Genomic DNA, 12968 nt, shown 5'->3' on the forward strand with positions numbered 1-12968 from the left:
TTTTACGACTTGGCTTTTCATTTCTCCTTTTCCGCCCTAATTATATCACCTGGATTCCTGTTTTTAGAGAAAACGTGAATCCGCCTTTCATCCGCCTGTCGCTTTTTAGTACCTTTTTGGCGTTGATAAAATAAATAAAAAATATAATCTCGGCAGCTTTTGGTTACATCTAAAAGGTCTACCCTATCACGTCCACTGATAAACGGAACAGCCTCCCAGCAGAAGTGGTAGAGGGTAATACAGTGAGGGGATTTAAACATGCGCAGGATAGACATACGGCTCCTGAATCTAAGACGAGACCAACGACTGATTAAGGTTTGAGTCTTTACAGCAGGAGAAACGGCCGACTAGACGGGGGCCGATCTGCCGGCAAATGCTATATCATCCCCTATGCATGATAGGAGTTGTCATCCAATATCAATTGGCTATTTTAAATAGCGTGTCTGTCTGATACCCATCGGGTCGCATGCCCTTTACCCCCCGGGACAGGTCTGCTTAATTGCCCATTTAAACTACGATTAACCCCCGACCTGAGCCAAAGTTCTAGCCAGAGCTGAAAGAGTTAAGGTTCCCAGCCGGTAACCGTGCCGAGCCGCTCGCCCCCCATCCCCCCATAATGGCGCACTGTTGTATATTTCTAGCAGAGCCGCACTTCGGAGTAATTAGCGGTTCAGCTGCACTAATTCCCTCTCCGCCGGCTCCAAGACAAACAGAGCGTGCCGGCCCTCGCCCCGTACCTGTCCGCGCGTTCGGGGCCACGGGCCGGGCCCTGCCAGGAATAACACCAGCAACAAAACGCTTCTTCAGGTTAACAGGCGAAGCGGGCGAGTCGGGGGCCGGCCGGGTCTCATCGCCGTTCCGGGACCCCCGAGGCTCGGATAACGGGGTTACTGGGTAAGGAGAAGGACCTAGCGAGGGACGCCGTATCGGGATTCCGTTTGGAAGATCCGAGATCTCTCCTCGTTAGAAAACCTAAGTTCACCTCTCTAGGGTTTGTTTGTTTTTTTAAGTATAAAAGCAAAAAAAAAAACTAAATAAAAAATAACAGCCGAGTTCACACTTAAAAATGATGTGACCTGTGCCGGGGCAGCTGTACAAACAGTCAGGTGGCACCGCGGCGTCGGGAATACAGCGCCCGCCTACTTGCCCCGGTTTGCGTCCGTCTGGGGCAAACGGCATCAAATGGACCCGTCCGGGCAAGACTTTAAAAAAAAGACACACACAAACGGTGATTGAAAAGCGGTGTAATCGCCATAGCAACTGACGGCCTGTTCTAGAATGGGAGCACTTTCTGCGCATGCACACAGGTATTCTCATTAGACCCCCTTGAGTTGCGTATAGCGCGCATGCACACCAGCGATCAGGGGGGTTTCAGCCAATGGGAGATTTGTATCTTTAATGGATCTTTAATGCCATTAAATAGCAAGAAGAAGCCAAAGCAGAACATTACTAGACCCTGCGTAACTTACCCTGAAGGGTTAACGCGCACCTGTATCCTCTATTTAATGACTCGGGGTGTTAAGTGCCCTGAAATAAACGTTCGGTTAAATTAAACTCCGGAGCCCTCGCCGCTGCTCTCAATGGCCGCCTTTTTAACCCATTTTTATGGAAATGGTCGTTTAGTTGCTTGTTATTTTTTTGTCGCTGTAAAAATAATGCGGTCACTTTATTGCCGCTACGGCCGCACCTGCTGGAAGTGTGATCGCAGTACTCCCGGAGGCGAGTGTTCGTCGGGAAAATCATCGCAGAGAGTGGTGGTGTGACTTTGAAGGGCCTATCAGAGGAGGTGGGAATGCATTTTCTGGTGGCCTGTCACGGACCTACCTGGTCTGGGGTCACGTCGGGGGGACTCTGGGTGGTTGCAGAAGACAACAATCTCACCGAAGAAGAGTGATTATTACTTATATACGCAAGAATTATGCCACTTACCTTTAGAAGAAGCTGCAGCTCCCTCTGTGGTCAAGTTTCTTGCCAATGATTGGCTGCATGAAGAAGCCAATCGAGTCAAGAAAGAGCTCCATTTGGAGTCAATGGGACAACGCGCATGGGGTCTCGTTTGACAATAAAGTGGATATGATGTCTGGACTGTCCCTTATAGGTAAGTGAATAGCAGAGGTACCGGTGAGGGACTCGGGGTAGGATAAGCTGCAGCACCGGGCAGACAGTCTGGACACCCTATATTTTTTTAGGGATAAAGCAGGAAAATCACTTTAAGGCCCCGAGGAACGTTCCTGTTTGTGTTTTTAGTAAATGCTGACGGGTAAAGAGATGTTCATTTAATAAAATTCCCCGCGGGAATCGATAGCACCGATAGGACAGCCGGGGGGGGTATTGGGGGGGTATTTTTTTTGGGGGGGGTTCCTGACATCTCCTTCTCATTATATTAGAAAGAAACCAGCCAGAAACAGGAAAACTCCGAAGGAATCGTTGCCAAGCGGCTCCCCCTCGGCCTCATTTACTGCGGCCTTGTGTAAGGGGCACCCCCCCCCCCGGGAGACGAGCCGGCGGCCTTGAGGCTTTCTGTGCGTTATTAGTAACTAATTATAAAGAATTCTGCGCTCTTCAAGAAGACTAATTGCTATTAAAAAATACAAAAAAAAACATTTATTATAATGACTCCATATTTACTGTATTAGAAATGTTAAGTTTGGTCCAGCGGGTTTGTTAACGGAATTCCCTGCTTTTAAGAGCAATAAGCATGCTTGGGAGTCTCCAGGTGAAGAGCGGCTTCTCTGGGTCTGTCTGTGGGATGTAGGGGCGGTTTTAGACACGCCCACTACCCACCCCAGTCCCGCCCCACTCCCATCCTGTTTTAAGCTAGCCCCACCCTTATCAATGGATAGCCCTGCCCCCTCACCTCCACCCAGACCTGGGACGTTCCCAGGTGCAGATAAATAACCTTTGGCGACGGGGGGACTTTTGTGTCACCCATTGTGATAAATTGCCTAGGAATTTAAGAATTATATTTAATCTTTAGGTGTGTTTCGCCCGTTTAGCTTCGGGGAGGACTCAGGTGGCCCTGGCCCCTTTGGCCCCCGGCCCACTGCACCATGGCCCCCCACTTAAGGAAACCCCTTCCAGTATAAACAGAAGTGACTCAGTGGGCTGCGCTGGGATAAATGTAGCCAGTTCCGAGCGCTTGGGATATTTATTTAAATTTCATTTGATGAAGTGAGCACTGCGGGCTATTTCTATGAAATCAAAATATATTAAAAAAAATAAAAACACAGGATTTACTGGCACTTATCCCCCGCGAAGGCGTCAGAGCGCACACTCGTCCCGCTGGATCGCTCACAATAAATTAAAGGAGAGGGGGGAAAAGCGTTGCAAACGGAGATTCGACCGAGGAGGAGGAGGAGGAGGAATTTGTTCGGGTGACTGAGGATATACGAGATCTTTAAATCTTGGGTGTCATTTTATGGTTTTGGGTTAAAGAATAAATAAATTTAGTGTTGTTATATTGTCATTATAAAGGCATATTATATATATCTTGGGTCTATTCACTTAGAAGTTAATCCTTACCTCGGCTGACCAGACTCCACTCCAGTCGCATGCCTTTGAGTTTGTGACGGTATACAAGGGCCTGCGACTTTACATTTTGGGAGTTACAGGCGAGGGCGTGTGAATTCACTGTGAATGTACATGCCCTCGCCTGTAACTTATAAAATCAGCCCCCCCTTTATATTTAATACAAAAACAAGGGGCTCCCAGGTCCCCTTTTTAACCAAAGGGGGGGGTAATTGCCCCTCTTCCCCCACCCAGTGCCCAATGAGCTGTGATTAAATAATTGAATAATCCTTGGGTGTTCATCTCTATATACATTAATGTGGCTTGCATGAGAGAAGCCATTGTTTAATTTGTAATACACGCACATTTTTAAAGAACTATACACCCCCCCCCCGATTATAAATTAAATCCACAATTTTAGAGATCAGTGTTTTCTTTCACCAAATCCTCTACGCTTTAAGCAGATGTAAAAGCAGCAGCGTTCCTCAGCTATTTCCTTATAAAATTGCTTTTGACAGCTACTGAGAAACGTAGATTTTAAATTTCCCGTGAAATGCCCTGAATTTAAATGATCAATGGATACGGCACTGTACGCGCTGAGCACATTTCGCAATACAGAGGAAAAGATGTTTAAATGCATTGAGGACACCTAATGCTTATCCCCATCACCTCCAGGTAATGAGCGCCCAGTAGGCAGTGGCCTGGAGGTCTACCAGCACAGGGTAATCTTTATCTTAAATTATATTCTGCCAACCATTGTACAGCGCCACGCTATATGTTGGAGCTCTGTGAACTAAGATTAATAGAGAAAGAGAGAATGCGAGCGCTCCTCATCGCATAGAAACATAGAATTTGCCAGCAGACCCGTCCGGCCCCCGTCTAGTCGCCCGTTTCTCCTGCAGTAAAGACTCAAACCTTAATCAGGCGATATATTCCCCTTTAATACAGCTGCGGCTGGTAACAGAAGTAGTGGGAAGGGTTTATAAACATTTAGGAACTAACAGTATACAAAAGGGATAGGAATAATAGTCCATGGGTGGAGGTGCAGCTGGACGTTACAAATAAACAGATGAAAAGGATACAGTTTTGGTTTTGTTTTTTTACAAAAAAAAAAACTTTTTAAGAAAGTCCAGTCTTCAAGATAAGAGACAATGACAATGAAGAGTAGTACTCTGCTGCCACCTGCTGGCAGTGACAGGAAACTGCATGCAAAACAAAAGTGATACTAAGTAACTAGTTTTATTGTGACATTTATCGTGACAGAGGCATACTTACCTTTGGTGCTGCCCTAGACCATGACGTCATATCCCAGCGCTCTGTGACTTACGCACGCGCAGCAACTTTATAAAGCAGTACATGGAGGCTGTGCCTTGTGACCGGCTCGCTGAGAGGGCAGATGGTTTTGCAGAGGGGTGAATGTTGCCTTCCCTCTGGAGCTGCCACCATCAGCCTTGGGTATAACTTCTCTCTCCTATTATATAATAATTCAAGATGTTGCTTTTTTTTTGAGTAGAGTAACTGTAACTCAAGAAGAAAAACTAAAGTAAATAGAATAATCTAATAATTAAAATGACATCACAGCGTCGGTACCTGTTTGTCTAGAATGGTGGGGGCATTTTGGCTAATTTATAGCCATCAAGGACAAACATGATATCTGTGAGAAGATACAGTAGCACATTTTATTATTTTATTTCAAATGAAGACAGCGTCACCTTAATGAACAGAATTCTCTTTTTTTCATGAGACAGATTATTTTCAACTGAATTAATTAAAAGAATGTTTTTTTTCATAGCACATTTCATTTAAAAACACAAACCATCATTTTTCTACAAACAAACGGGTAAATAGAGACCCTTTTCTACGCAAAGACTTATAATATACGCCAAATCTGCTGTTAATAACATTAAAATTGACAATCAGTTTAACACACATTAAGATGTACTGGTGCAGATGGAGAGGGTCTTGTCCTTTGAGCTTACAATCTATTTGTTCATTCCTTGATTACCTTTTCTTGAGCAAGAGATGGACAAGCAACAAAAAAAAAAGCATTTTTTAAAACCTTTTTGAATGGTGTTGCATCAGCTGGGATTTGTTCCGCGAGATATAAACAGAGCGCGTTGTTTACTTGGGATCCGATCTCTGCTCTAAACACACAAACACGGCTCTAGAATACAGAAGAGCAAACAGAGACATCCCGCCACGGCTAACGCATCGTCCACCAGCTCGAAATGTTCCTTATTATGTTTCATGTATTAAAACATGTCGTTGATCCAGGAGTGGAAAATCTCCTTCATCACTTTTAATACTTTAACAAACCACAAATATGCAATCGCCGAAGTTTTGATGTTTTCCGATGGGAGACCCCGTAAGGAAACATAGTATCCAGAACACGATGCTGTGAACGTTAACTCTTAACGTGTAAAGCATTTTTCTTGGATCATACGTTACGGCAATGCTCAAACACCACACTCAGCTGATGCTTTATGGCAATGCTAGTGAAGTCAGTTCCCTCCATAGACTTTCATTAGTCAGAGAGTCCGACTGGGTCGCTAAGACTGAGCCTTTCTGTTGTTTACCGCATGCCAGTATGATAAGGAGATAGTGTGTTTGTTTACTGCATTGGACTAAGATCGGGGTACAGCTGAACACGTCTCCTAGCTGGGGTCAGGCAAAGGGGCAAATGTAAATGGGGGTATTCTGCAGATTGTATTTGTAATGGGGCCACAAAGAAATATAAAGAGACCTCTCAGCTATTATCCTTATCAAAGTGCATATAATGGCTGTACGGAGCAGTAAGTCGTTAAGGTCAAAACAGAGAAAATCTATCATCTCTGAATTTTCACGTTAGATTTCAGGGTTTTCCTCCATGTATCGGCAAACAAGATGGACCAGAATTGTGTTTTGGTTTTTTCTTCTACAGAAGAAACAGACGGCTTCCAGATGACAGCTGACGGTGGTTCAGAGCTGGGGGATGCCTTACGGGCGAATAAACTCCTGCCAAGAACCTTGAATTAAGTAAAAGAAATTTATTACAACATAACATGCTCGTGTTTTATATTCATCCGACAGACGCAGATGTCCCGGAGCTCGCGCGGCTGTTTAGATAGTCCAATCAGTTCTTCAAAGTTGTCGTCGTGTTTATAAGAGGGTCTGATAATTTTTCCAGTAATATTTACTTTTATCAGACAATGCGGATAGTACGGTACGGACCTGATTATAAAACTTTTTTCACAATTAAAGGTACGGCTTATAACCGGAGCCATATATATATACACCGGTATTATATATACATTATAAACGATTACTTCCTACATCTCACAATACAATATAAGCAAAGGCCGCCTAATGATCGCCAGTCATATTCCTCTAAGGCACGCCCCACTCCCCGCCCACTTCCTCATCAGCAAAAGCGTTGAGTCTCGCGGTGTCAGCAGGATCACCCCCTGACTTCAGCAGGACCGCCCACTGACTTCAGCAGGACCGCCCACTGACTTCAGCAGGACCGTCCACTGACTTCAGCAGGACCGCCCACTGACTTCAGCAGGACCGCCCACTGACTTCAGCAGGACCGTCCACTGACTTCAGCAGGACCGTCCACTGACTTCAGCAGGACCGCCCACTGACTTCAGCAGGACCGTCCACTGACTTCAGCAGGACCGTCCACTGACTTCAGCAGGACCGCCCACTGACTTCAGCAGGACCGTCCACTGACTTCAGCAGGACCGTCCACTGACTTCAGCAGGACCGACCACCGACATCAGCGAGACTGCCAACTGTCAGCTCCAGCGCCGGCTCGGTGAACGCTGCAGGCAGGGGTGTGTTGAGACCCCCGTGCGCACGTGCGGAAAGCGCTCCCATTGATCACAATGGAAGCGCTTTCCTGACACTGCTTCAATCAGCCAATCAGGAGCGAGAACCAGCAGACCACAGAGGAGACGAGAATCTGCAGCTCCAGAGCTTCTATTTCTAAGGTAAGCGATATTTTTAAGAATAAATATTAAAGTATTCATAGATAGTGAGTAATAGTAACAGTTTATAATATAAATACACTTTATTAATCAATAATAATTGGATGTCCCAGATAAACTATGGATATGGATTTACCTTTTTCCCCCCCAGAAGCGGATTCCTTTTTCACTCGAGTTCCCACCCAGAAACCACACAGCGCCCGACTTGGACGAGTTCCGTACAGTGAAAGCGTCGACACAATTCCGGTATTATTTTTAAAGCCTCGGAATCCTTCGAAAATGAAAGATTTCACTGGAAAAACTTTGAGAAAGCCTCGTCTAAACGGCGCGCCTGCAGCGGAGAGCGGACTCCACGAGACGCCTGAATAATGCATGAGTTCTTTAGTTCATGGAGTGCATTTGGAAATCGCTTGGCTTCAGTGTTTCTGGCAGCGCCGTGTTACTGAACCAGGTTTTCTCAGCCATTTAAAAATATCGTGCAGGATGAAACGGACCAGGAGGGGGTTTTAATCATTTACCAGGAATTTTACCTTAGTTTTAACCGTTTGGATATAATTACTTTTATAATGTTTCCAGGCAGCTGCATATCAGCCATTTGTATGATTCTCGCTCTGTTATCTGAGCCCCGATCTACTAAACACCCCGACTCCTTATCATACTGCCTGTGGGGAACAACAGAATGACTCGGTCTAAATCACCCAGTCGGACTCTGACTGATGAAACTCTAAGGAGGAACGGACTTCCTTAGCATTGCCATAAAGCATCAGCTCATTGTGGTGGTTGAGTAGGAAAAGTCACCCAAAATATCACATGACTGACAGCAACAAATTAGGTAAAACCTGGTTTTTGTCACCGACCGACATTACTGTATACAGCGCTGGGGGTTATATTACTGTATACAGCGCGGGGGGTTATATTACTGTATACAGCGCTGGGGGTTATATTACTGTATACAGCGCTGGGGGTTATATTACTGTATACAGCGCTGGGGGTTATATTACTGTATACAGCGCTGGGGGGGGTAATTACTGTATACAGTGCTGGGGTTTCTTGTCTCTATGGCAACAACCTTTCGAAACTTTAACTGCATTTGTGTCACCTGACAATTAGTGTTAGTGGAAGAAATGATGAATAAGACACAAAAATATGCAATTAAAGAATCGTTTCTGGAAATGTTTGGTTATTTAACAGCACAAGGAAGTTATAAAAGCGTTCAATTCAGCAGAGTAAGTGGAACTGCACCTTTAAACCAAACGACTCCAAACAATTATACCGAATAAAACAAAAACAACTGAATAATAAATAAATGAATGTAATAAATCAGTTCGGGTTGATTATAAGGCTGTGAAGGCGTCCGTTTTTATTTAATATGTCTGAATCTGCCCTGAGTGGAGCGACATCACAGAGTCGGGAATTGTTGCCACAGAAAGAGTAAACGTTCCGGCTGTGAGTGCTGGGAGCAGTCACACACCCGATCATTCAGTAGTTGCTGTCTGTTCATGGCGAGTAACACTAACCGGCTCTCAGAGCCCAGAAGCGGAATGAGACGGATTGTGATGTCTGAAATCCCAGCCGCTGATAGGAAATGGTTTCTCCCCGGATGGAAAATAGAAGCCGAATATTCCAACAAAGTGCTGATCGGGAACTGGGCCGAGGAACGGCAAGAGGTGCGACCCCTTCCAGATACCCTTCGGGTCTTTAAACGGTGCAGCCGGTTCCCCCCGGGCCCTTAAAACAGGGACGCCGCCTCCCGGGCCGAGTGAAGGGCCACGAGGTCTCACGATAACTCTTAACCCGCTGCTGAGTTTATGCGCAACAATAAATGTTTTCTGTAGGAATTTGGGAAATTCAGGTTTTCTGGCCCAGTAGCCATGGTGATGGGTAACAAACAAACCGCCCCCTGGGGACAAGTAGCTTTTATTTATACGGCGCCAACAATTCCCGCAGCGCTTCCTACAGTCCCTACATACTGACGGATCCGGCGTCCATCATAACGTTATTTACTTTTGTCTTTTTTTCCAGTTTAAGAGAGGCTCGGATTCCTCGAGGGCCAGCTGTTATGGAAAGGACTTCGTCTCGTTCCCGATGGACGGTTCCAGCGCGATGCTGGGGAGGGCGATTACCAAGAAAATGCAGGTGACCCGGCGATAAATAACTCCATTCTAACCCACTGGCCCCCAAACTTACTGTTATTACCGATCTGATGTAGGGGGGGGTTATTATCGAGCAACTGCCCTGCGAACAACTGTTCATTGGGACAAAAACGGGTCTTGACAACCCCCCAGATTTACCGTTACAATTTTTGGGACTGCCCCTCCCCCCATGGCTTCACCATCACCATTTGGGGGCCACTATCATGAAGCTGATGACAATCTGTGTTCTTGTATTACAGGGTCTGCCAAAGAAACATCTGACAACCCATCATGGAGTCCCCGACTCGAAATACTTGGTGTCTTTATACGACGACGATTACATAAGACACGGAAATTCGCTTTTGCCTCCGATTCGGACTTATAATAAACACCGATTAATTTGGGTTCCAGAGCGCTCCAGCAATCCTACTGCAGGTAAGACGGCTGTTATCTATATCGTGTCAATCAGAGGCCTTCCGATTCTTAATAACCCCTCGTAGGGGTCGGTGTCGCTCCCCAACGATGGGTTTCAGAGCAATTTCCATAAGAAGACATCAGCACCGCGGCGTTGGATTTGTGATCGCGCTAAAATATTCTGTTCTTGTTAACGCTATCGCTGCCGGTTATGCTACGTGGTAACGTATTTATTGAAACGTTTCTATTTCAGAGCCTCCCACCAACTATGGTCTGAAGAAGGTGAAAGAAATGCAATGGAGAGAAAGTTCCTCCAAAGACGTGAGAAGCGTTTATTCCACTTCTTACAAGAATCTGCCGCCTTCTGCCTTTGCGGCCGCCCGCTATGGAGTGGCCCCCCGCGCTCTGTCCAGTAATATGAACCAAAATAACAACGTCAACAAGAGCTTACAGCTCAGGAACCAGAGACCTCTTCAGGTTCCCGACTATCCAGCGGGGAGAACCAAGCGCAGCACCGTGACCAAGTTACCTCCTCTGCGTCAGAAACCACTGACCGCCGCGGAATAAACGACCCCAAGGCTTTGGGGGATAAACTTGTGTTTTGTTAGTTTAAGAAACATAATAAACTGATCTGATTCAGATCCGCTGGTCATGTCTGCTTATTATCACATTTTCCCCCTGAAACTGACTTTTTAAAATTTTTTATAATAAATTATTAATTTTATCAGTTTATTTGTTAAAAGGTTTTGCTTTGTGGCTGCTGAAAAAAGGTCCTTTGTCTCTCGTTTCTAATTATGGTAAAAACGATCACATTTGCAGAAAATTCGGTTAATATTAATAATAATCTGTATCTTTTTAAATAAAACGAGGCCATCTGAATATTATTTTATATTATTATATATTATGTTATTATTTCCACTGTCTGGTGTCGCGTCCGGCTGTGAAAAGGTTAAATATCAGTTTCAGGGGTTTTTTTTTATTTTTTTAAAAAACTTTATATCCTTAAATCCCCTTTTTCTCCCAAAATAGCTGTCCTTTGAACTTATTTATGGTATTTCCTTCATTAAGCCGCTAACGCTTTCAATATGCGGCAGCGATGGGTCTTTTTGTGCCCTCGTCGCTGCGAACAGAACATCTTTTTCTGCTATGTTAGGTTACAAAAGGCCTTTCGTGGCTTTAAACGCCTGTATCTATGGGAGAAGAATTATCCAGGGCTGCTCTGTACATTCGGGCAGGACTGGGGACACAGAACAAGTCCCTACATGTGCTTTCTGATGAGTCATTAACATGCGGTACGGTGGAAAGCCCACCAGAAGCCCCCCAGAGACACGGTCTGCTTATCAGATGCATTTATACTTCAATACGCAAGCTAAGGAACAATGGGGAAATCGCTACATTGTTACCAACTGATCCCCATTCGGCCCCCAATGACGTTTAACCCCTCGGTAACCGGCGGAGATGGAATCGTATCTTGCTAATCATCTATTCCCGATCTGCACGCGAATGGAGATTTTTTCCCTTTACCCCTTCGCTTTAGTTCTGGTTCATATTATGGAGCTTTTGAACTTTTCTGCATCTTCCTGATTATTCCTTAATAAATCTGTTCCCTATTTTCACGGGGGGGTGAACCCCCCCTCTTCCCATTTAAATAAGTATGATATCAATAGGATTTAAAAAAGAAAAATGTTCAAAAGTTAAACCCGTTATATTTGGTTTGAGGGCCGAACATGAAAGGCGTCCTGACTGAGAGGTTTTAGGAAGGCCGGGATCTCGCCATATGGGACCGATCCATAGAATAGTAACTGAGGAGAAACTGGGGGGGTCTCACGATGTGGGGCTTCCCCAGGCAAGGAGGGTAGGAGCCCCAAGACTTTGAGGAAGAAATGGTTAAAATTGCTGGTTTTCAATACAAACGACTGAATTTTGGTAGTTTTGCTTCTAGTTCTCTCTCTCAAGAAAGCAGGTCTGGCTTCCGTTATCCGCCGGGCACCACCGTGATATTATTGAGGATCGTCATGCCCCCAGCCATCTTTGCTTGCATACTGCCTGAGTAACTAGGGCATTTTCCAAGATAGCCAGCACATAAGCCCCCAGAAAATTCAGGGATGTTGGCAGCTATTGGACAACTGGGTAAGGAGGTGTACAAGGCCGGTGAGTTGGTAAATAAGAGAAGTAAACTATAATGCGGGCGTCCAGATGAATATTCCAGCACCTGGAATGTATTATCCCCGGAAGAATAAATCCCATGTGTACTATTCTCCTCGGGATGCCGTGTATAACATATACACGCAGCTATTTTATACATATTTATTCTGATTTTATAATACGTTTTCCTTAAATTCTCTTTTTGACTTTTAATTACACTTTTAATTACACTTTGCTATAAATTCTTTATTTTCTGGTATAATTTTTTTATAATAATGGAAAAACTCATTGTGGCTTATTTAATTTTTTTTTTTCTCATTTGCTGCCGGGGAGTGGGGGGGTCATAAAGCAATTTCCTACCTTATTCTGCAAATACAATCTCCCAACGGATTCAGGAGTTTCAAAAAAAAAAAAAAAAAAAGGAAAGAAAGAAAGAAAGAAAAAAAACCCCTGTAAATTATATGTATATTTTGCATGTAGTTTAACCTTTTAAATGCCATCTCTTTACAGGCCAGCACCACTCTACTGTAACCAGTTTCCTTGAATTATTAACCAGCAGTGCCTGAAAACTTACGAGCCGGGTGCTCGATACCTAATATATCGGCTCATCTTAGTCTGTCAGTTCTAGTAGGGACTGTAAGAAGTGCTGCAGGACTGTTGGTGCTATATAAATAAATGATAATAAATAACGTGTTTTTAATATGTTGCTAGCAGCTTGTGCTTCTGATGGATATTTTTGCTGCCCTATTTTGTTGGATTGGGTTTTATTGCCTTCAGTAATAGACAAGCAACTAAAACCCAG

General features: G+C 44.6%; 1 protein-coding gene across 1 annotated transcript; it reads left to right on the forward strand.

Annotated features, from left to right (window-relative positions):
- The first annotated feature begins 9010 nt into the window (after positions 1 to 9010).
- On the forward strand, positions 9011 to 10653 carry LOC128470506 (cilia- and flagella-associated protein 107-like). The gene is made up of 4 exons (XM_053452400.1): positions 9011 to 9142; positions 9498 to 9611; positions 9838 to 10042; positions 10275 to 10653. The coding sequence occupies exons 1-4, from the start codon at positions 9017 to 9019 to the stop codon at positions 10586 to 10588; spliced, it is 759 nt and encodes a 252-aa protein (XP_053308375.1). The 5' UTR covers positions 9011 to 9016; the 3' UTR covers positions 10589 to 10653.
- Positions 10654 to 12968: the final 2315 nt, after the last annotated feature.

The sequence above is a fragment of the Spea bombifrons genome, chromosome 12 (assembly GCF_027358695.1).
Source record: "Spea bombifrons isolate aSpeBom1 chromosome 12, aSpeBom1.2.pri, whole genome shotgun sequence".
Classification (NCBI taxonomy): Eukaryota; Metazoa; Chordata; class Amphibia; order Anura; family Pelobatidae; genus Spea; species Spea bombifrons.